Raw genomic sequence first — 22,835 nt, 5'->3', positions numbered from 1 at the left:
ACATGACTGTAAGTCCCGACTGAAATTCATGCTGGCGAAAGGATTACACAGTTTGTGTGCTTTCACTACAGCGTGTATATGTGTGATTCTTGAAATCTTAACAAGTTATCACATCAAAGGCAGTACGACACACGATGTGAGCTTTAATACTTAAAAATCCATCGACCCTTTCATCACTCGTAATGTCTGTCTCTGTAATATTACTGTTGACCATAGTTTCTTCTAGTCTGGGTATTCAATGTCATGGCTAACACTTGAATTTCCGCTGCCAGCAGTACTCATCCTGATACTGAATTCGTCTGCACTGTTCAACTCAGCCGTCAACACTCATCGATAGAAAGATATTTATGTGTAATGTGCACGAAATAATCCAGGCCAGGCGTTTTGTCAAGAACTAATGACAGAGTCGCATTTTTAGGTGATAATAGCTGCCTCTGTTAGACTCCTTGGAGAAATACGACGCTAAATGCTGACGACGACAACGTTGACTGTACCACGCTCACACATGTAAACAACGTTCAAAATGGCTGCTAAAGTACAGCGTTGATGACTTACCCTGTTCTAAGAGGTCATATGATTACCCACAAGTCATCTGAGTTGGCAAAATATGGATAAATTCCATTAGACACCGCAATGCACGAGTGGAAATTAGTTGTATTCATGCGGGAACTTTAAACACGTTTTTCTATTATTATGTAAATTTGCCGAGACGGCCCTTTTCTTATTCCACGGCCTAAATACTTTTTAAATTAGTTATTCTGACGAAGTTCACAAGATAAACTGCCTCTTTCGTACTACTCGGTTCTCATAAGTTACTTTGACTGGTGGATAGTAAGCCAGTCTATTTTCTATTAACTAGGTATTTACCAGTTAGAGGACAATGGTATGGCATAGAGTGTGTATCAGTATCAGATGAGACATTGGGACCATGTAAATGCTACAGACAAAAAAATGGTAACTATTTGTTACTTTCTTCAGAGTAACCTGTCTGATAGTAAAAGAATGATTGTGAAGACATGATGTGTTTTGTTGTATGTGATGTGTAATACAGAATGAGCTTTATTATATATGATTTGTAATCGAAAAAAAACAAAATGTGAAAGTTAACTAGGTTTTATATACAGAACTTTGAAAACACTAAACTGCTGGCGTTTCTTTTTTATGATTTCATCAGAGCAATTGCAAGCTGGAAAAGGAAGACATTGGGAAGACATGGCTACCTCAGGCAGATCGGACACAAGACAGCAACATCATCAATATCGACAGTGTTTTGTTCTAAGACACCAACGTTGTTACATTTATGAACCTGCCACAAAAAGGGCCTTTGTTTACATTACTCTGTATCAGTCATAAAAATACATCACTGTATCTTCACATTTTATTTCAATTTTATATCTTTCTATACAGATTTGACAAAAAACTATGCATGCTTTGGTAATGGAAAATGATGAATTCATGACGATCTCCGATGAAAATAAAGAAAAATGAAGAAAAAAATTTGAATATTCAATGAGGTCACATGACCAGAAATATATGCCTATGAGGAAAGTATTTGATGAAGACGCGGGCCAGTAACTTTCCCTCTATGTAATAAGTGTACCAGACTGTTTTGCTAAGCTAAATACCTGACAAAATTATTCAAAGTTACGAAATTTATTTTTCAAGAGATTTGCAAAACGTGAAATTTGCATATAAAAAGTGAACAGACTGATCTGTACTACATCAAAGCGAAAGACTTTCCTCACGTTTTCTCGCGAGAGTAGTGGCGCTATTCAATATGCTCCCCATTTGTTAAGCATGTGTTAGGTTCGAGATCTCGTTGTGGTCATAAAATAGTTATTGTTTAGCGTATCGACCGTGTCGCATGTGTCGAGATAAACTGGATTTCGATACCTCAACATTGCACTTTTTTCAGCTACTGGACAACAGTATCGAAATTAGCATTGTTTGGTCAGATATGTGAGGTGGTGAAATCTCCGATATAGGATATTTACCACCGTTTTAGACAAGTCTAGTATCGTATCGTGTCGGGCTACGGAAGTCGGAGTTAGCTAGACCATTGGGCAAGATCTTTAAGGTAGTGACCTCCCTGATATACATTGGATATTTACCCGCGATTTGACAAGTATAGTATCGTCTAGTATCAAAGATTGAGCCGGATTGAGGAAATCTGGCGTGGAAGATCTGTGAGGTAGCAAAATCTCCGACATAAATATCGAACATTTGTCCCAAAATCGCCGATAAACATCAGTGATTTTACCCAGAGCAGACGTGCCCGAGACACAAGGCAAAGCATTCTAGTAACCATATTAGAGTCCGAATCGCCGATAAATATCCAATAGATATCTATAATTTCACAGATCTGGCATGTCGAGACGCAACGCAAGTCATTCTAGAATTGTCTAGTATCGATTATTATATAGTCCCAAATTGCCGATATGTATCAGCCTGAGGTAAAAAATAGCCAATTTCGCAATCCCGGCATGCCGCGACAGAAGGCAAGTTATTCTTGTAAGCCTAGTATCGATATAAGACCCGATAAATAGATTTTTATGTATGGCAGAAATATGTTGGACACGTCAAACTTCAATACTAAAAAGGAAATGTCCGATATTTAAACACTGTGCAAAGTCGTATCTTCATTGTGATTTGACCTTAATGGCCATTTGCCTTAAATTTTGCTTAATTTTAAATTTGTGATTCGTATTTAACATTGATTTCAACACTTCAGTATTATTTCTTTTCATTAGTTGCCCTAAATTTTTGTATTGCCTCACTTGAATTTGACGACGAGTCGCGCAAAGAGGAGAAGCCATAGTCGATTTTGAAAGAATCAACTGTTGTATTGACTATATTTGTGTGTGATCCGGAGTTTGTTTACCTATCCCTGATCGGAGTTCTGGGGACGCGTAAGTTTTCCGTGTTTGGACATATTTCAAGCCCATGCTTGCGCTCGTTTTTCGATGTTAGAAATATTTGTTGTAAAAGGCAGCTTTAGGAAATAAAAACGTTTTATGTATTTGTGCTTATAACCTTTCACTGATTTCATATGTCTTAGCACTGAGATCAATTGCTCCAACTTTTGGTTATCTTCATTTGCTTTCCTTTAAAAGATTTAAAAGGCACAAAAACATTTTGATGTTAGGATGTTGAAGTGGTGTATTCTAATTTTTTTCAATCGCATGTTCTTGGGCCCTATACTGAGCGCGGGTAAAAATATTCTCTATATGTGGATTTGACATGAGGATCGGACCAGCTGATTTCCTTCGGGGCCAGTGATTTTTTAAAAGTTGCTGGCCCGCTTTGCCAATAGAGATTTTGAGTGAGTTTCACACACTGGCCATAGGACGGGTTTACATTTATTTACAGTTGTTTTAATCCGTTTTTGTCTAATGTAGGCTTTTTACTTTGAGAATGTTTGACCCCTGTTTTTTGCCTAAAGCACGGACAATGTAGAATATGTAGGGTTTTGACGCCAGTATTGTCGAAAATGTTAACTTTTGACCCCATTTACCGGAAAATATACGGTTAAAATTACTTTGTCGTTCGAACGGCCCATGGCACACATCTACCCAAACAGAGCACAGGTATTCCCTGGACCATGATCGCCATTGAACTCTTCGTATACAAGTATAAAGGTGCCACGTGTGTGACCACCATCAACCGTGCACTGCTACACAGTTATAGGTGCATAGCGTTGTACGTGGTCGATCAAGGCATACATCAAACGTAAACCAAGGTGTACACTTTGCTCTATAGTTACGGAGGAATACCAGAGGATGGAGAAAAAATTAGCGGGACAGCAGTTGTGAACAGTTTTCAGTACTGACAACTAAGTGGAGGGAGGCGAGATGCCTCTCACACAAATGCCACCTTAATACTAGTACACAAAGAGCTCAATGGCGACCATAGGCCAGAGGATACCCATGCTCAGTGTGGATAGATGTGTGCCCTGGGCCGTTCGAACGACAAAGCAATTTTAACTGTACACTTTCCGGTAAATGGGGGTCAAAAGTTATCATTTGGCAAAATACTAGCGTCAAGACCCTACATTTTCTACATTTTCCGTGCTTGAGGCAAAACAGGGGTCAAACAGTCTCTTTGTGAAAAGCCTAAATTAGACAAACAGGGTCAAAACAACTGTAAATGAGTGTAAATCCTTCCTATGGCAGTGATCCCCCTTCGCGTGATGTCTTCCCGATGGAAGCGCAATCCGGCCAAAGCAAGAAACAGGACTGGACTGGTGTATCTTGGATAGTTCGAAAATACAAGGGTCAACCAATTTTGCAACAAATATATCAAAAGTATACTATGTTTCTTAAAACTCTACATTTTAATCAAATGATAGCTCAAAAGTGTTATTAATATCAGCGTTGGTAAGTCTACATTTCATCAACATTTCTTAATATGTAAGGAGTTTACAAGAGATGACAAGGAGGGTCATTACCGGGAACACATGTGTATAATCTTCCTTATGAAGTGACGGGTACGGGGGACTTTTGCAAGCATTTATTGTGTCCCTTATTGATGACCAATGCTATGCAGCAACGATTGCCTCTTTTAAGTGAGTACCTCTGACTACACTGCTAAGTCAGTCGATGCCACCCACAAGATGGCCAAGCATGTTCTGCAGGATTTCAAAACAACCGATGCTGGGTTTTTCCAGCAAAGCGACATGCTATTTCGAGAAATATCCGAAAACACACGCTAATTTAGAAAATCTAGGATAAGGGGAACTAACTTTAAAAACCAGTAAAATCTATGTCAATGTTTTAATGAGCAATGAGATTTTTTAACACAACAATATAAATATTGCCGTTGTCTGTACGAGGCTGAGCTTTCTGCCTTCATTAGCGTCTAAAAACACTTTTGGAAAAGACTATACGGAATGACGTCATAGTAAAAACAATCACTGGCGTAGCTGTACATCGAAGAAAATTATTTATAAGGTGATTTAGCCGACTGGTTCTGTCTCAGGCCTCTCAGCTAGGCGACTGATGCCGTATGTTGTGGGTTCGAATCCGATTGAAAACTATCCGTATTTCAAATGGGTATTCTACTAAATTCCCTTTCTCTTGTTGTCATTGGCCTTGATGATGAACTCGTAATTCAAAATTTTCCTTACTTTTGGGAAGTTGGGTAGCCATTATCCTAGAAAGTGCCACCACTGCGCTTCAGTCGGATATGGAAGAGAGACCATTTGAAGTTTCTTTCCAAGCCTCTGATGAACTGGATATCGGTCGCGGCACTAAATTGCCAATCTTTGCCATACGAGAGGATTACGGCATTTAATTTAATTTCTTAAAATATCCGACGTGGCAGAGGGGACACGCCTCTCACACTTTTCCCCTGTGGGGTGTTCTAACAGTTTTACACAAATTGATAACATCTCTCATATTGCACCAGACTGCATTATTGCACCCATCAATCTCTCAAATTTTCAACACGAGAGGGTACAACTCCTCTGACACTGCCCCCCCCCCAGCCTCCTGACTGTTCTCCTGTGCTTTCAGATTCTGCCCTGTCAGATATCTTAGTGAAAACCTTGTCATGATACCCATCCAAAGTAAACAATACTGTATGGTAAACAATATTATATGGTTGGATAGTGGTCACAGCATGAGCTTTTGTATCTACATTTTATTGTGACTTTGAATTTCCTTTTGCCGGTTTCATCTTTTTCAACTGTCATGAGGTAACCAATGATATTCTAGCAGGATATGAAAGGTCTGTACTATTGCTGTAGTTTTGTAAATGTTACAAATACATGTCTTGGTATTTAACTGGTCTAAGTGGGGGGGGGGGAGGGAGGGATCAGTCAAAATTTCTGTTAGAGACTGGGTTACTCAAATGCATTGGGGTTGGCAGGGGGTTGACTCGAAATTTCAGAACACCATGAAATTCCCCAGACTTCCCCCAAGGTCGTAATAATGACGACTCCCTAAGTAAGATTTTTACCACGGGAAAACGTAAATTTTATTCACTCTTCATCCTTTGTTAACCTTAGAAAGTTTGATTATGTAAAATTGTGTTGTTACTTGTTGTAATCTTGAATTGTTGAAATGAATAAAATCTTGGAAAGTAAAACATGATCCTGTGTCACTGTTGTTCCTGTCTTGTTTCACCATCAGAGAAAAAAAAGATTCTAATAAATTCACACCCCATTGCTCTACCAAAACAGAAAAATTATTGACATTTTTCAGGCAAAACACGCGACGTCTCACCAGTAATACTTGTAATGTAAGTTCAATGCAACTCTGCATAACATGTTCGGACGAGAGAGGTGACCATAGAGGGCGTACGTCCTACTGGTACTCGTGTGACAGGCTTGCAACCACATGACATACTCCGGGTGCGCGCGTACTGGTCTACAGTACCACTCTTCTACAGAGACAAACCCAGGTCAAACATCGGTCACCTACTCACGCCATGGCGTCTCATTGTGGACTCATAGCGCTGCTGTCGTCACTTGCTGTGACAGTCTCCTTCGCCGACAAAACAACTACCCCTAATATTGTTCTGTTTCTTGTCGATGACCTTGGATATGGCGACCTCGGTTGCTACGGCAATGACGCGGTGGAAACGCCGAACATAAATCGGCTGGCGTCCGAAGGCTTGAAGTTCACTCGGATGTACTCACAGTCGTCATGTACACCAAGTCGTGCCGCCCTTTTAACGGGTATGTGCGTGATCTCATGTAACTCTCACTCACAACATCTGCAAGACATGTTAATTGATTTTGCCTCAATCTGCTTACGCTGACGACAAATGACTTTGACATTAACACACAGTGCTTAAAGCGTTACCAAGACAGGTGATCATGGGGCCGTAGGCCCAGAGTGTGAGGCCGAAGGCTAAACCTTTGTAGGCAAAATAGCATAAAGACTAGAAACTTTGACTCGAGGAATCGGCGAGAAGTATAAACCCAACGGATGCGCTATTTTGCGGGTTGCGGGTTGCGGGCATAAAAAAATGCGTGATTTTCGGTATCATTTTCGCTAGTAGTTAGAATAAATGCCAAAATAGTATCTAGATGTATTTGTTTATGGAATAAAAGCCGTGAACTTCTTGAATAATGCCGTTATTTCAGCTTACATCTGGTAAAGCGCCACCAACGTCAGAATAGTCCATTTCCCATCCAACATTCGCCGTTGCACAGCGCACTGCCGATCGAAGCTTTCGAAATGATATGAGTGAACACGTATGAGTAACAATATGAGCACAAGACAGATTTCACAACAACTCGCTACATTAACTTTTTATGTTATGATTAGGATGGATAGCTTAAAAGTTAGTTTCGGATCGTTGACAGCACAGATGAACTGGGAGATGAACTTCAGTTCGTTGAAACTGGACACGCCTAATAATTTGTTACTTTTTCATAGAATGCCATGCCCTTCTCACACTTCAGATTAGTTCAACCGCCGATAAAAGCACAATATTCAAAATCGTTTTCAATGCCGTTTAAAATTATTCTATTGTGGTGAACACGATAATAGTCCTAGGAAACTTTTCATAGTCACGCTAGATCAAATGCATGGAGCGACTATCATACTGCAGGTGCAAGTCATACCACGTTCATGATATTAAGAGATACACAATTATTGAGAGCTACAGAACACGAACTCATTCAAAAATATTCTATTAGATCGATTCCTGAAAATAAGTCAACGCACCGGTGTGTTTTTCCCGCTGAAATTCTCGCGTAAAATGTTAGCGGAATGTCGTTCTCTGCGGTCGCGACCTCGGTTGAACCGAAACGGCAAAGTAAACTAAGTCCTTTGTTGTACGTCTTTTTCTTTTTAAAGATTTCATGAAAAATACAAGGCATTTAAATACACATCACTTCTACGCTTTTTGAAGTCAAATCTTTCTATTCCTTACACATTGCATTTAAGTAGGCATTGTTTAATTTTCTGTATGTGTTGCCCTGGAACCGAATTGTGAATGGATGCATTACAAAGAATTTACTTCCTATGGCCTGATACTAGAAATGTAACAATTTTCATTCCGCGATAAGTGGCGACATTCCGAGGCGCGAATTTTTTTTGTCAGTCTGGTATTATTTCTCACTGACATCCATGGCAAGAAAGAAAAGTGATTCAGATCCGAAATTATTTGTAATGGCCAGGCAGCTCGGATAAATAAAGTGGTCCTCGGAATCGCCGCTTTTAATTTAGCGGATTTTGATTTTTTTTCAGAAACTTGACGTATTTTCACCGCCTTGCTTTGGTCTGTTATAGCATATTTAGTCCAAAATCAAGTTTACAGCATTTATGTTTTCAACAGCCTTCAAATGTACAGTATTATGTTAAAATACATCATATGGAATATGTTGTGTTTCATTAATTTTAACCATCTTGACCTGATGGTGAAATATGGACTTGGCAGGAAAAGGGTTACTGTACGATAGACCTGATCATGATTATTGATAATAGACACCTTCTAAAGGTTTTATTTCGTATATACTAAATGCCATATTACATATATTAGAAATCTAGCCATAATTCTAAAAGCCCGCAGCCCGCAACCCGCAGCCCGCAACCCGCAGCCAGCACTTTAGCAGATACCTAAACCCAACACAATAAAACATCTACCCTCAAAAACGAACAGGCGGGGCCTGGAACATATATTCACCATATCTTCAAAAGTTCAAAAGTTTACTCCGGCATATTACATATGACTGATACACGCCAATGTTGGGCAAGTCTTATTCACCTTGCCAGCACGTCTACATTTGGCATATAGCAGTCACATGCGGTTACCAGAGTAAAGATTTGAACTTTTGAGGGGATTTTCGATTGCCCGATGTCACCTTTTTGAGGGTGGATGTATTATAGTTATTGGTTTTGGACGTTTTGCAGATTTCTCATGTCAAACCCATCAATCTTTACACTATTCCCGAGGTTCAACCTTCGGCCTCACACTATCTGCCCCCGGCCTTTGATCGCCTATCCAGGCAATGCTGCGAGTAACTTTGCATTAACACTTAAGCTTGGGAAATATTTCCCTGCGCAGAAGACCCTGAGAATACATCTTCACCCAGGGTATAAGAATGAGAACTCTCCTTTCGTATTTGTCTTTTGCTATGATAATACCGATGTAAACATCCATGGAGAAGAGTCTACATGGAGTTGTACATCGGACTCACTGAAAAAAACTTCAAGTCGCGTATCGCTAACAATATGCAATCGTTCCGTAACAAGAAGTATGGGAACTGTACAGAGTTTGGTCTTTGAAGATAAACAAACAGGTCTTTGACGGCTCGTGGTCAATTATTGACAAATCACACAGTTAGTCTAACAAAAGCAAGCAACGTTAACTTTGTATATAAGAGAAGCTACACGTTATGCATGCTGACAAATCTACACTGTTAAAGAAGCGCTCTGATTAAGTTTCAAAACCTGACACCAAAACAAATAATATTCATCAAATTTAGAATGAGACGTCCCGACAAGGATGAACGGACCTTTAGTAACAGATATTATAACTTTGTACTTGAAGTAGTTTAAGTTATTATTTAGAACGTTCATCTTTTCCTATCGAGCACTATAATTTCGAAAGAGGACATCTGTATACTTATCATATGGAAAGTCTTTTTGCAAATTATACACATCATTATGAAATCGGCATTTCATGCAGAGATCATGACAAAAACCATCATTCCTGTTTTCTCTCTAAAATATAAGTATGAGAAAGCACAATCCACTAACATTTCACAATAAATTGATAAAGTTCCATATTTTAAAAAGAGAAAATTGACAATATATTTATTATTCTCATTTTCATTGTTATCTGTGTTTTTATGGTCAACGATAAAAGAGTGAATCCTCTAAGGCACTGTCAAAATCAGATTTGGCCACAACTTATAAACTAGCTTTCCACAATTGGAACTAGTTTTGGATGGTTGGATCTTCATATTATATAATTTTTTTAAAAATTGTTGGATGCCCTAATTTTACAAATTACTCATAAAAACAGGTGGGTAACTTGAAAAAGGAAAGTGGTTAGGGTTACTTGTGCACATTAAATCGACACTTCTTCACCATCCAATTATCCTACATTAGTTCCAATCGTGTTGTTGTCTATCTTACAGGTAGATATCCTATAAGAAGTGGTATGCTTAAAGGATGGGTATTACCGTTTCACATCCTTATAAGTCCTGCACAAACTGGTGGACTACCGGAGAACGAATACACTCTCGCAGAAATGCTCCAACAAAACGGCTACTCTACAGGGATTCTGGGAAAGTGGCATCTTGGATTTGGCAGTGGAGGAAAGTACCTACCAACAAAACAAGGGTTTGAATATTTTTACGGCATTCCCATGACACATATGACAATATGCGAACCCTCTGAGAATTTTACCCTTTCAGTGTCACGCTTTCGTTTCCTGTATATCTCCTTCACATACAAATTATGGGGAGGCCTTTTCGTAGGCGTGTTCTTAATGTGGGTGTTCTCTTTTATTGGAAAGAGGGCGCTGGTTTACTTACAATTGATCGTGTTTCTCCTTTCTATCATTGGTTACTACATTTTATTAGATTTTTCAATAGTAGGGTCTCAGAAAACGTGTTTGTTAATGAAGAACGATGAAATCATCGAACAGCCATATAAGGCAGAAAATATGACACTGAAACTTACACAGGAAGCATTGCTCTACTTATCGAGGCATGGAAATAACCCATTCTTTTTGATGATATCTTACTTGACTTTACACTCACCCGTGTTTGCTTCGAGGTACTTTGAAGGCAAATCTGGAATTGGACGGTATAGTGACGCCCTGATGGAGTTGGACTGGAGCGTAGGCCAGGTGCTTCAGCAACTTACAAAGCAGGGCTTAGAGGAACATACAATGATCATATTTCTATCAGACAACGGTCCTCTAACTGTGGAACTTGGCAGGGTATCAACGGCAAAAGGAGTTTTTGGATCGACAGGAGTTGTTGAAAACAGCAGTGGCGAATTGGTTAGGCTACGCGGTGGGAAGGCAAGTCTTTTCGAAGGAGGTGTCCGAATTCCGGGAATAATACGTTGGGATGGAGTAATACCAGCAAATACAGAATCCAGAGCATTGGTTTCCTTGAATGACTATTTTCCCAACTGTTGCTGATATTTTGAACATATCAATCACAGATCGCATCATTGATGGCAAAAGTCTTCTGCCTTTACTGAGAAATCCGACTGAAATTTCAAAACACCATGACTATTTGCTCTTTTACTGTACAACTAAATTACCGCCCTCAATGCTCGTAGGGAAATACAAGATCCATTATATAAATCCTTCTCGGGACGGACGGTGTGATGGCGATGTCCTCCAATCTCCAATTGTCTATGACCTCACTGATGACCCTGGCGAACGATATCCACTTCCGGATGAAGAGACACAAGAAGTCAGGAATCAAGCGAGAGAAATTCTAGCCAAGGTACACAAGACATTACCTGAAAGTTTATCATCACAGTTGGATTCACTTGTGCTGCCTTGGTTATTTCCATGCGCAAATTTCCCATATTGTCGATTGGAGAGTGATGTCGAAGATGATTTTGAAGATTTGCAGCTTCCAAAGATAGTTTCAAAGGATTAAAAGTATCCAACTAACAAACTGATTTCCATTGCTTAATATACCGGGGATATCAAAATTACTGTATTTGGGGAAAAAGTTGTACACGCCTTACATTTCATGAATACATAACAAAATCACTTCTTGTTAAATGTAGTTTGTAGGTAACATGATCTGACTTCAGGATGCGTAATGAACTTTATGCTTTGATAAATTCTATACATCTTTATAGATATCTGTTGTCTCGTTAGAGCCATGCCTTAATTCGAGTATTGTTTCAAACATGCCTAGCATAATTGCTCACAATTATATCTTTACCACGCTCTACATGTATATTAAGATACACCCTAGGAGAGGTTGCATTTGGGCAATGGCGTCGTAAAGCTTGCTTGTATTCCGAAGTAAATACTTTGTAGTTTCATGTAATTTGTAGTGAATGTACAAGACAAATCAGACCTTGAACGGTGAACGATACGGTCGCCATCTTGAATAAAGATTTAAGGTTGTGCTACAATCTACATCTTGGTGTGTCGGCTTCAGTTACAAAAGGCATTACGATCCAGACAGGTACCTCAACTCGTAATTTCCCTAACTATTAGCGTGACAAAGACATCTCGCTTCCCTCCACTTAGTTGTCAGTACTGATAATATTTGAGCCAGGAGCCTCAAAACGAATATAACACGTTCGACTTGGAAATATTACAAGGCGTTATTTTAAGCTTAAGGAAAATAAAATTCGAATTGAAAGTGAAATATGTGGACAACTGTTCTTCCCCTACATTTTCGCTTAGTCCACTTATGTTTCCATTTTCCCTTGGATTCTTTCCACGTTATCAAATATTACCTCGATTCCCCCACAACAAACGTTTCCTACTCCCTTACGTATCAATCCCCTCCTAATCTTTGGTAAGTTCATGAAAACACAAAAGGACGTTATATCCCGATTTACTTACACCAATATGTGCCAGTCAAGAATGATTTCTACACGTTTTGTTTTGTGAGCTGTTTGTTCCGTCTATAACAATCCTGTATGTGCATCAAATCTTCACTCTTTATAGAATAACCACAGTAACGACAGACATCAAACATCGATTCTAATTCGAAATTGATCTACGAATACCCATTGAGATTTTACCCATTTATAAAGATTTATGAAAAATCCGTTCATCGACTTCTAGACTATTCGCATGGTGCCAGCGCTTAGGAGAATCACGACGTCCTTGTTTACAAAATTGTCATTGATAAGTTGTGGAGCTAGATGCTTCAACAAGAATATAACACGGAAAATTAAAAAAAGTTGTAAGCGCTGCATTACGAATCTGGATATTTTAACAAAATTAAAACCGAACAATGAATGGAAAGTGAAAACTGTTCACAACTGCTTTACCGCTAAAATTTTCTCCTTCCTCTAATCATTTCTAAGTAATTCTAAGTATTAACTCTTAGTATTACTCTAAGTACCGATAACTGTGTAGCAGTGCACTGTTGATGGTGGCCACACAAGTGACACCTTGATACAAGTATACAAAGAGTTCAATTGCCACCATGACCAGGGGGATACCAATATCTTTTGGGCACATTTGTGCCCTGCGTGTTCGAACGACGATTAAGCAATTTTACATTTTCCGGTAAATGGGGTCAAAGTTAACATGTTCGACAATACTGACATCAAAACCCTACATTTTCTACATTCTCCGTCTTTGAGGCAAAACAGGAATCAAACATTCTCTTTGTAAAAAGCCTATATTAGACAAAAAACGGATTAAAAATCTGTAAATAAATGTAAGCCCGTCCTGTGACAGTGAACCCCCCCCCCCGCGCTACGTTTTTCCGAGAGAAGGACACTCTGTCCTAAACTAGGTACAGCTGTACATTGGATAGCTCGAAAATACAAACGACTACCTATTTTGCATCAAACACGTATCAAAAGTATACCTTTTTGCCGAATATTTCTGTAAAACTCTACATTTTAATCAAATGATAGCTCAAAAGTGTTATTTGTGGTGAATTTGTATTCAACAGTGAAAAATACCACGGTTGGCAAATCAACATTTTATCAACTTTTTTTAATATACAAGGAGTCTACACGAGATGAAAAGGAAGGTCACAACTGGGAACGTGTGTGTATACTCTTCCCAATGAAGAGACTGGTACGGGAACTTTTACAAGCGCTTATTGATGTCCCTTATTGATGACCAGTGCTATGCAACAACGATTGCCCCTTTTAAGGAAGTACCTCCGACTACACTGCTGAGCCCGGCGATGGCACCCACAGGATGGCCAAGCATGTTCTGTGGGATGTGAAAACACCAAGCATCTGGGGTTTTCCAACTAAGACAAATTCCATTTCGAGAAATATCCCAAGACACGCTATTCAGAGAATCTAGGAGAAAGAGAGATCATTTCAAAAGCCAGTCAAATCTACGTCAATGCTTTAAAGAGCTATGGGATTGTTTAAAACAACAATGTAAATATTACGTATATCGTTACCTGTACTAGTCTGAGCTTGTTACCTTCATTAGCGTCTGAAAAAACTTGAGAGTGTAGAGAATGACGTCATAGTTTTAAAAAATCTCATTTTCAATTAAGCAATTAAGCGAGGTTGTGCATCTAACAAAATTATTTACAAGGTTTCGAAGGGGTATTTTACTAATTCCCCTTCTCATATCGTCGTTATGAATCAAATTTTCCTTGATTGTTAACGCGTTGGTACAAATTTTCCCTGAGAGTGCCAACACTTGGCTTTGGAGATGGGAGAGCGTCAAGTTTAACGTTCCTTTCATAGCCGCTGATACAATGTATCGTTGGAAGAAGTTAGAAATCTTAGCCATAGCTGAGGAATGCGACGAGCACGTTCGTTCAGATAGGACTTCGTACTCGCCCCTGGATTCTCTTCGGGGTTGTTTACACATGCGACGTCACAGGTGGAGTATCGGGTCTTTTAAAGCACAAGGCCTACAAAGGTCAAACAGAGGTCACAAAAGGCTAAAGCACACGCCATGTCGTCTCACTGTATCCTCAGAGTGCTGCTGGTCTCACTTGCTGTAACTGTCTCCTTCGCCGACAAAACAACTCCCCCAAATATTGTTTTGTTCTTGGTCGATGACCTTGGATATGGGGACCTCGGTTGCTACGGCAATGAAACGGTGAAAACGCCGAACATAGATCGGCTAGCGTCCGAAGGCTTGAAGTTCACTCGGATGTATTCACAGTCGACCTGTACTCCAAGTCGTGCTGCTCTTTTAACAGGTACGTGATTTCATATAACTCATTGATTCATAATATCAGTAAAAAGCATACGGTGATCTTTCTTGAATTTGCCAACGGTAGCACAAAATGTTTGTAATGTTTGGTAGATAAAATATATTCCTGTGGGTACAGCAATCTGTACATATAAAGTGAAAGACAATGCTTCATCGACGTAATGACAAAGTATTTCGTGCAATCACATGATTCGTACACAAGGTGAATATTAATCTGTCGCGCTTCCAATACTACTAAGAACCAATAGAAGTCTCTCTTAAATTATCTCATGAAAATTCATGACAGAACACAGTATGCAGTTCTCAATTAATCAATAAATTATTTGTGTTATGATTGTTAGGTCGACGGGGACTTGAATTTTTACCGAATTGCTTTTCTTATTCACATTGAATGACTTCCAGAAACTTTGTGATGTGGCAAGGTCAAAAGTCCATGAGGGAAGGGGAATGGAGAGGAGGAGGGGTCATACGTTATGTGCTTCAACTGCTACCACGGTGGCACTTTTGTGTAGTGTTGTCCGAAAGAAAAACTGCGTTCTTTAAGAACCAAGGTTCGAAGGCGGCTCGAAAATCCACAAAGTCGCGTGAACTACGCGTATATTGTACTTGCATGTTATGACACGAGCCGTAGTTACTAAGATTAAAGTGTAAGTCCCGCCATGTTTGAGGCTTTTTTCGTTTAATTTCAGGCCTATACGTTAGCTCTGGTTGTAATCGAAACTGTCATTGAGAAAACAAATATTTTTACACAGGATCAATCAATTTTGAGCGGTATCGTGATTGTTATATCGTGTTATTTTGACGAAAACGCGCTAAAGTTTAACGTTTGCTGTACGATCATCGCCACATTTTCCGGAAATTGCCGAGCTCGCCTCGTTTTCAGGCGCAAGTAGCTGTGATGTCACTTATTGAACCCATGATGGCCACTTGTTCGAGCGACAATGCTCCGTATGACTATGATGATAGTGATGACTGCTTGAGGGAAGTCAGTGTGACTGAGAATGCCCACGTCAATGAAGAAGACGGCGGACAGCACTTTATAGGTGATGTCCAGGGTTTACAACCCTATAGATTTGAACCATCCGCACCTAAACAGGAACGAGAACAGGAGCAGGAGGACTTGAGCGTCAATGTTGACCATGCAGGGCGAGTAGGTAGCACTGATTGGTAAGTAACTAAAGTTTCTCAAGTTTTTGACAAGATACTGTGCGTCTTTGTGAACAGTTTATTAACCGCATAATAACAGTAAAATTAAGCAAGAAGTACTAAAGTTTGTAGTTTCTCTTCACTTCTCCGTGGGCCTGATAATACATACAATACGTATAGCCATACCATACCGGGATTGTGATATCCAACAACATGCAACAGGGCATCCTGGCCGTGCCTGTCAAATACAAGAGTGGAGCACTAGAGATACAGACTGATTTTTTTTCTGGCAATCACTGTCTGAGAATTCGTTTTCAACGCCCCACCAGAGCATTCACTGACAACGCCATTCGTCTCAGAATATCGCTTGAGCTCTGTGTAAATGTCAAGGTCAGAGTGATTAGCCGCATAACAATCATGGGGTTGACACGACACTTTAGTTCAATGGTAGGAAGTCAAAAACTCTGTAACTGCCTGCGTTTCCTTGTGCCATTGAGCAAATGCTCTCTTGAAATGACCTTTTATATCATAAGGTGTTTTTTGTTGATCCCTTTTGAGATCTGCTGTCATGTGTTTACAGTGTCAAAACTACATCATGGTCACAACTGTCATTGTCAATGATCTGGGTATATCACCTTCTTACCTATGAAATCATCCATGTCTAAACAGGTTGCTTGTTGAACTTGTGGTAGAGACAATACAATCATTGCTCATATTGCTCAAAGTCGTTGAAATTAGTTTTTTATATTGCAGGTGCAGGTGTTCATGTTGCAGTGTGATGACACAGGTGGAGATCAGTCACTGTTGTCATGAAGAGGACAGGGTATGGGAGAAGGTTGAGCATTATGTGATTGAGTCAGAACAGCAATGTTCCTGCATAACACTCCATCCCGGTTTTGCATCGGTTTGTTTGGATAGATGGGTGCTCGAGACGGCGTACTATCAGTACAGACAGGAGTATGGGAAATGAGGCAGTTTCAACAAAATGAGTGAGTGTGCATTGTATACTACCATAATTTTTACAATACATGTACTTTCTCTTTCAGGTTATTCTGATTTCTTTGCATGTTTACTTCATCAGCCATGTTTTTGTCATTAAAAACACATTAATAATTTACAGAATTTCAACAAATGACTTAAACTTAATATTTTCCTTTATTTTCTCTGGAGAGACAGATACATAGCCTATCGGCAGTTTGTCAGATGGAGTTGGGGATGGCTGGGTAGACATGTACGTGTTCCACTTCCGTCATGCGTTATATCAAAGATACGAGAACATTTTCCATCATCTGATGGAACATATAAGAATTTTCAATTTGTCAGTCCACTCCAGGAAGTATCAGATTGATTGATTTCATGTATACTGTAATTTATTTAATTCTAAATTTGAGAATATAAAGTGATTTGAAACTCACAAATCTCTGTGTTGTAATTTGTCAGCTCCTTTATTTTTGTCCCAATCAGTCTCGCAACAATGCCACACAAATTAATGTTGCATTATGGGTCATGTTGCACATTCCTAAGTATGGGTCATGTTGTACATTCCTAAGTAAGTCCCATTGTGACAATTGTTTTTAATTTCTCTGTACTCACAAAATCATGTAGGTATAAAAAGAACAGTTACCAGTTAAATACTGAACCACAATTCTGAAAATAGCTGGATTCTAGATATTTTGTAACAAGATCATATTTACTCATTCGTCTGTGTATATTGAACTTTTAGCAACAGTATAAAAAAATTATTTTGAAAAAGCAAACTACATGAAAACTTTTGCACTATACAAAGTGGCATGCGGAGTTATGCTTCATGGATACACATATGTCAATAAAACTTGTCAGTCAATTTTTTAGAATTTTAAACTTTCTCTGTATATTCATATAACTTATGACGTTCCTCCCTTCATTCTAACAAAGCTTCTCCTCAGACCACTGCATTGAAGCGGCTGACAAAGGAATCTATCGCTTCATCCTTGTCTGGATGTTCCATCCTAGATGACATGGGACCTGGAAGGTTTTCACTGAGCTGCTCACTCATCTGTTTCATCAGTCTTCGATGTTGTAGATAGTCGTTAAACAGTGTTTCCATGAGTTTCTGGATGTATACTGTAAACGGAATATGCAGCACAATTAGAATATTAATATGCTGCAACACCGTGACTTTCTGGATATTTCATGGAATACTTGTGATTATAGATGTACAAAAAAAACCATATATTTTGTGCATTATCAAGGCCAATACAAAGTTTTCACATTTGGTTTGAGTTACAGCACTAGTGGCAAGAAATTATATCATTTTTGATTGGAATACTTTCTTTTTGAAGAGTGGCACATTTGTCTTGACTTGAATCATTTTCATTTAATGAGTGAGAAAATTTGACTTACAATAGCTTGGTTTTATCTTTATCGGACGTACAGTGTAATCTCCTTTTTTGTACTTTGGGAAGACAATGGAATACCTCATCTGGCCTTCACTATTGACTGCTTGAGGTCTGGCACTATTTTCATTGTAGTGAAGCCCTGCCAGTATCAGCCTGCAAGTTAAAGAGAATTACATATTTCTTGTTAAAGTGAATCTACTACAATGGTGTAACTGAATAGCTGCCTGTAAGGCATGTAATGACATATTATTGCTAATTAAGGTACCGTATCTACTGAATTAGTGATAATTACACAGTTTCCGCCTTGAATCACACTGTGAGACAACTGGATGGTGGTATGTTCATTGTAGTGTGTAAACTTATACTCAAAACTTTCTATGTAGCTAATCTTTTCTGAGAAACTACTGACCTGCTTTGCATTCCCAAGTTTGAGAAGGCAGTGTGTTTTGGTGCAAAATGAAGCAGAAGGCTGTGAAAAGCTTCAAGACTGGATGTTTGATAGTGAGCCGATAGCTTCCCAATGTCTTTAAGCAAAGCCTTTGATGTTAGGAGATTCTCCAACTTAACTGCAGCTCTACTATCTGGAAATTAAAGTCGTCACATGCCTAAATTTATTTGCTCAATTACACAAACCCTGCTAGTATCAAGAGTCAGCTGGCACCTTTTGATAATAAAAACTAATATGGTCATGAGCCAACTATACCTGAATAAAGCAAATGCAGCAACATTATTTGAATAGCAGCCTGGCTGTACATGGCTGAATTCAGAACTGAATTGAAAATGAACAGCAGCTAAGGCAACAGAGAATGTTAGCATGCAGTTTAATACTTTCTTAGTGATCAGACTATACAGTGACTAAACTCAAGCACATGAATTTTTGGTGTTATCAAATGGCTAATTACAAATGTAAATTTCCACTATTCTTTTAATGCAAATACTAACTTGGTTGAATCCATAACCTGTTTCTCTCCTCTCCCTCAAGTGGTCCATGGGCACAGTCAGTGAACAGAGGGTCTGGATGATTGGTATGAGTATTCTGTATATGACCTATGACAGAACACCACTTGGCCACTATCACTTCTCCCCTATTGTCCGGAGTTGAAGCAGCTGACCAGTAAAGATGATTGATGATAGACTGTTTCCATGCTTTTAAATCTGAGCAGTCTTTTTGGCTCCCAAGGGATTCAATTTTTCGACTGATTCCTGTAAATGTTAGAAAACATTGCACAACATTCCAATGAGTGGAACAGAAAGTTTGTTTCCATCTAACCTGTAGATCATAATATGCATATAAACTTGACTTTTTGTCATAAACCTAATAACATTGCTTGATATTGCTACAATATCACAATTTATTTTTCTGCAGTGACTGTACTAAATATGTTACATGTGTACTTTATGTAGTCTCATACATGTACATTGGATATGTTTGACCTTTCACATGCCTCACAAGCATACAATTTAATGAAGCCAAAGCTTGCTCTGACCTTTAGCAACATGCCACACATCAAAATAATGATCTGTGTTGGGCATTTGTTCCCTAATCCATTTGGCATTTTGGCGATGTCTGTCACTGATAATAGTTGATACATCCAGGCCCCAGTCTTCAAAAAATGCTATTGTCCGTCTTAGACCTTCATGCTCACACCAGGAACTGTTGGGAACCTCATTACTCTGAAACAGCAAAACTACATGGTTAATATACAATATGACACGACTATTGTGTTCACTGAAAGAGTACAGGCTAATGTGGGCAATATGAAAAAACACTGATCAGGTGTAGCTGTAAAGAGAATGGTCTGCAATGTGTGTGCTGTGAATTTGGAAAATAACTCTGCAATGTCACCTGTACAGCTGTATATCCAGTACTTTGTTCAACCTCTGCTCAACGACGCTGAAAGATCCATATTTTGCACAGTGACCAGGACTATCACACCGTCCATCGCCTGCTAGGATGAGTCCTCCCTCCATGTCAGCAAGCTGATTGATCATGGTTGTCTGCTCGTCCCTCCATACTTTCATTATTGTTGGCTGGAGATAATTTTTCTGGTGTCGATAAAAGGAAGTTCGTCTGATACAGAGCATATTCATGAAGTCAAATAATCTCAGGCTTTGTGTAACCATGGATCCGGAAAATAAAATTGCTGCGGATAGTGAGCAGATTACCAGCAGGCATCTTTCCCAAATACGGCTGGCTAATCCAAGTACGGATGTGTCCGCACTTACCACACTTTTGGGTGACATGGATCAGACTACCAACCCTCTTAGAAATATCACCATGAGTTGGTCCATTACACTGAGGGCAGTGGTCAAACAGTGCTAATAACTCTGTTCGAAAAACTAGAAATTTTTCTTCTCTGTGCGGTTGATTAGCATTGGCATTGTTAAGTGGATCATCTTGTGCTGATGATTGTCTGCAATTAGAATGATGTAAAAATGAGTCAGATCAAATAATGTAGTAATTTTAACAACTTTGCGATATCATAATATATGTCAAATGACTGACATATTTCAGAGAAGTCCTTTCCCTAACCAACAAGGGCCAAGCAAAGCTCTGGTCCATTCAACAATGTATTTTATTTCTCCTAGAGAAATATTTCATTCCATTTATGATAACAACGAGAATATTGAAATCAAAGTATTGTTACATATTAAATTGCTTGATAAGTACTCACATGTTTTGAGGTAAGTATTGATTAGAAAGGTCACTTTGGTAGGAGACAAAATCATCATCACCATCACCATCATCATCATCATCTACATCTTCATCTTGATCTTCATCATCATCATCTTCACCATCATCATCATCATCTTCACCATCATCATCATCTGGATACTGTGACAAACCAACTTCATTCACAAGCAGTCTGGCATCAATCAAGTTGCACTGTATGCCAATATGGTGGGTTTCTGGTTTCACAGTGACTCCTAGAAAAATAAAATGAACTGTATTATGGGCTTTTTACACTACCCGTAGAAAATATCTTTTATTATTCCATTTTTCAATTGAACTTAAACACCTCACTTATAGATATTAAGAATCCTAAATTCTGAATTAATGCATTTTTACAGAGCTTCATTTTTCATAATATTTGCTTCATTTGCTCCTCGGTGATAAGCACATCACATCTGAACTATATATTTCTCATATTTCATATTCATCATGATATGATGTGGTGAAATTATTGGTTTGTACAATTAAATTCATGGATGTGTTCAGAATTGACTTTTTGGAAAGGCCGGAGGATTTTCTATTTTCCTGGTGTTTTTTTTAAATGGGTGTTACCAATATATGTTGTGAGATAATTTACATTCAATCATTCAATCATCCATTCCCATGACTTTGAGCTCCATACATAACCTTAATGCAAATTTGACCTGTTCAAAGAAAACAGTAGCCATGGTGAGAAAAAATATTTCATTACACTCTTCATTCTTAAGTATCCTCTACATGTATTTCCATTATAAAAACCTTGCATGAAGTTACTGTTCACCGGATGGTCCATGTTGACATGCTAAATACTGGGCAGTTAATGACGCATCAGGGAGAAAAACAAGATACTGCGCAGCAGTAGATATATGAAACAACCTGTATTACCAAATTTTTTAGCTAAAAGAGTTTAAATACAATGACGGAACTGTGATCTGACACCCTGCATGGTAGCTATAGCTACTATGGTTTTCTTAGATCAGGACTTCAGGGCAAATATTGAATTGATATCTCGTTTTCCTTAAATTCCCCCTAAAAGATTGTGGTCTTTTTGTCTGCTCAGTCCAATTGCCACTGGGGAAAATGGGTGGTTCCCCCTCCCTTAAAATCACCCAGGCCCCCTTGGAAGTAAATTCTGAACACTCCCTATTAATGATCACAGGGGGCCCAGGAAACAAACAAATAAAAAAAATAAACATACAAACAAGCATACAATTACTTAAATAGTAATAAACACAGAAAAACAAATAGATAAACAAACATACAATATCATAGAACATTGAATAAATGACAAATATACAAACAAATAAACAAATGTACACACACACATATATATATATCAGTGTTGCGGCCAGGAATTTTAGATCAGGAGATACTGTATCCCACTACCATTTATTTTGGGGGACATTTTGTTCATTTTGGGGACAACAAGCAGCTGTCAATCAAATTTTGCATTTTGCATTATCTCGTAACACATTAGTTTCACTGATCAAAAATTCAAGATACCGGGACCACGTCACTATGCTTGAATTTCAGGCAATTGAAGCAGATACCATATCTGCCGCAAACCAGAGCTCAGACGGACTACAGTCAAGCAAATTATGATATCAAGTGCAGCGTTTTATTTACTTTTAATCATATAGTAGCTCCGAAAGTACGTTGTGTAAGCCTCACAATAATTATGCAAAAAAAGATCAGCCTCAGTAACAGATATTACTTTTAGACTATATATATATATATATATATATATATATATATATATATATATATATATATAT

General features: G+C 38.7%; 5 protein-coding genes across 5 annotated transcripts in view; 3 read left to right on the top strand and 2 right to left on the bottom strand.

Moving 5' to 3' along the window:
• The first annotated feature begins 6,377 nt into the window (after positions 1-6,377).
• LOC139123653 (steryl-sulfatase-like) lies at positions 6,378-12,078 on the top strand. Its single transcript, XM_070689823.1, has 2 exons — positions 6,378-6,679; positions 10,097-12,078. Exons 1-2 carry the CDS (start codon positions 6,430-6,432, stop codon positions 11,110-11,112), a joined length of 1,266 nt encoding a protein of 421 aa, XP_070545924.1. The 5' UTR covers positions 6,378-6,429; the 3' UTR covers positions 11,113-12,078.
• A 2,454-nt stretch (positions 12,079-14,532) lies between these two features.
• The window catches only part of LOC139123650 (arylsulfatase H-like), a 15,798-nt gene continuing 7,495 nt past the window's right edge, over positions 14,533-22,835 (top strand). The window contains exon 1 of the mRNA XM_070689821.1: positions 14,533-14,809. Coding sequence (XP_070545922.1) covers positions 14,560-14,809 — 250 coding nt within the window. The 5' untranslated portion in view covers positions 14,533-14,559. The remainder of the gene's footprint in view (positions 14,810-22,835) is intronic.
• Positions 15,488-16,974, top strand: LOC139123652 (uncharacterized). Its single transcript, XM_070689822.1, has 2 exons — positions 15,488-15,990; positions 16,723-16,974. The coding sequence occupies exons 1-2, from the start codon at positions 15,722-15,724 to the stop codon at positions 16,937-16,939; spliced, it is 486 nt and encodes a 161-aa protein (XP_070545923.1). The 5' UTR covers positions 15,488-15,721; the 3' UTR covers positions 16,940-16,974.
• On the bottom strand, positions 17,151-20,056 carry LOC139123646 (uncharacterized). Its single transcript, XM_070689815.1, has 5 exons — positions 19,835-20,056; positions 19,290-19,550; positions 18,757-18,928; positions 18,352-18,500; positions 17,151-18,072 (listed from the first exon to the last, which is right to left on the bottom strand). The coding sequence occupies exons 1-5, from the start codon at positions 19,878-19,880 to the stop codon at positions 17,891-17,893; spliced, it is 810 nt and encodes a 269-aa protein (XP_070545916.1). The 5' UTR covers positions 19,881-20,056; the 3' UTR covers positions 17,151-17,890.
• LOC139124294 (uncharacterized) overlaps positions 20,443-22,835 on the bottom strand; it is a 3,859-nt gene continuing 1,466 nt past the window's right edge. Inside the window, exons 2-3 of the mRNA XM_070690435.1 lie at positions 21,023-21,275; positions 20,443-20,761 (exon numbers count right to left, since the gene is read on the bottom strand). Coding sequence (XP_070546536.1) covers positions 20,443-20,761; positions 21,023-21,275 — 572 coding nt within the window. The remainder of the gene's footprint in view (positions 20,762-21,022; positions 21,276-22,835) is intronic.

Source organism: Ptychodera flava (assembly GCF_041260155.1).
Source record: "Ptychodera flava strain L36383 chromosome 23 unlocalized genomic scaffold, AS_Pfla_20210202 Scaffold_23__1_contigs__length_28996876_pilon, whole genome shotgun sequence".
Classification (NCBI taxonomy): Eukaryota; Metazoa; Hemichordata; class Enteropneusta; family Ptychoderidae; genus Ptychodera; species Ptychodera flava.
This window is presented reverse-complemented; position numbering and strand designations above follow the sequence as displayed.

Excerpts from the sequence above, each read along its gene's own strand:
- LOC139123653 (XM_070689823.1), top strand. The coding sequence starts at position 6,430 with ATGGCGTCTCATTGTGGACTCATAGCGCTGCTGTCGTCACTTGCTGTG. Across the intron at positions 6,680-10,096 it reads TCGTGCCGCCCTTTTAACGG|GTAGATATCCTATAAGAAGT; the intron begins GTATGTGCGTGA and ends TCTATCTTACAG.
- LOC139123652 (XM_070689822.1), top strand. The coding sequence starts at position 15,722 with ATGTCACTTATTGAACCCATGATGGCCACTTGTTCGAGCGACAATGCT. Across the intron at positions 15,991-16,722 it reads CGAGTAGGTAGCACTGATTG|GTGCAGGTGTTCATGTTGCA; the intron begins GTAAGTAACTAA and ends TTTATATTGCAG.
- LOC139123646 (XM_070689815.1), bottom strand. The coding sequence starts at position 19,880 with ATGCCCAACACAGATCATTATTTTGATGTGTGGCATGTTGCTAAAG. Across the intron at positions 18,929-19,289 it reads CAGGTTATGGATTCAACCAA|ATAGTAGAGCTGCAGTTAAG; the intron begins GTTAGTATTTGC and ends TTTAATTTCCAG. Across the intron at positions 18,501-18,756 it reads AACTTGGGAATGCAAAGCAG|GCTGATACTGGCAGGGCTTC; the intron begins GTCAGTAGTTTC and ends TTTAACTTGCAG.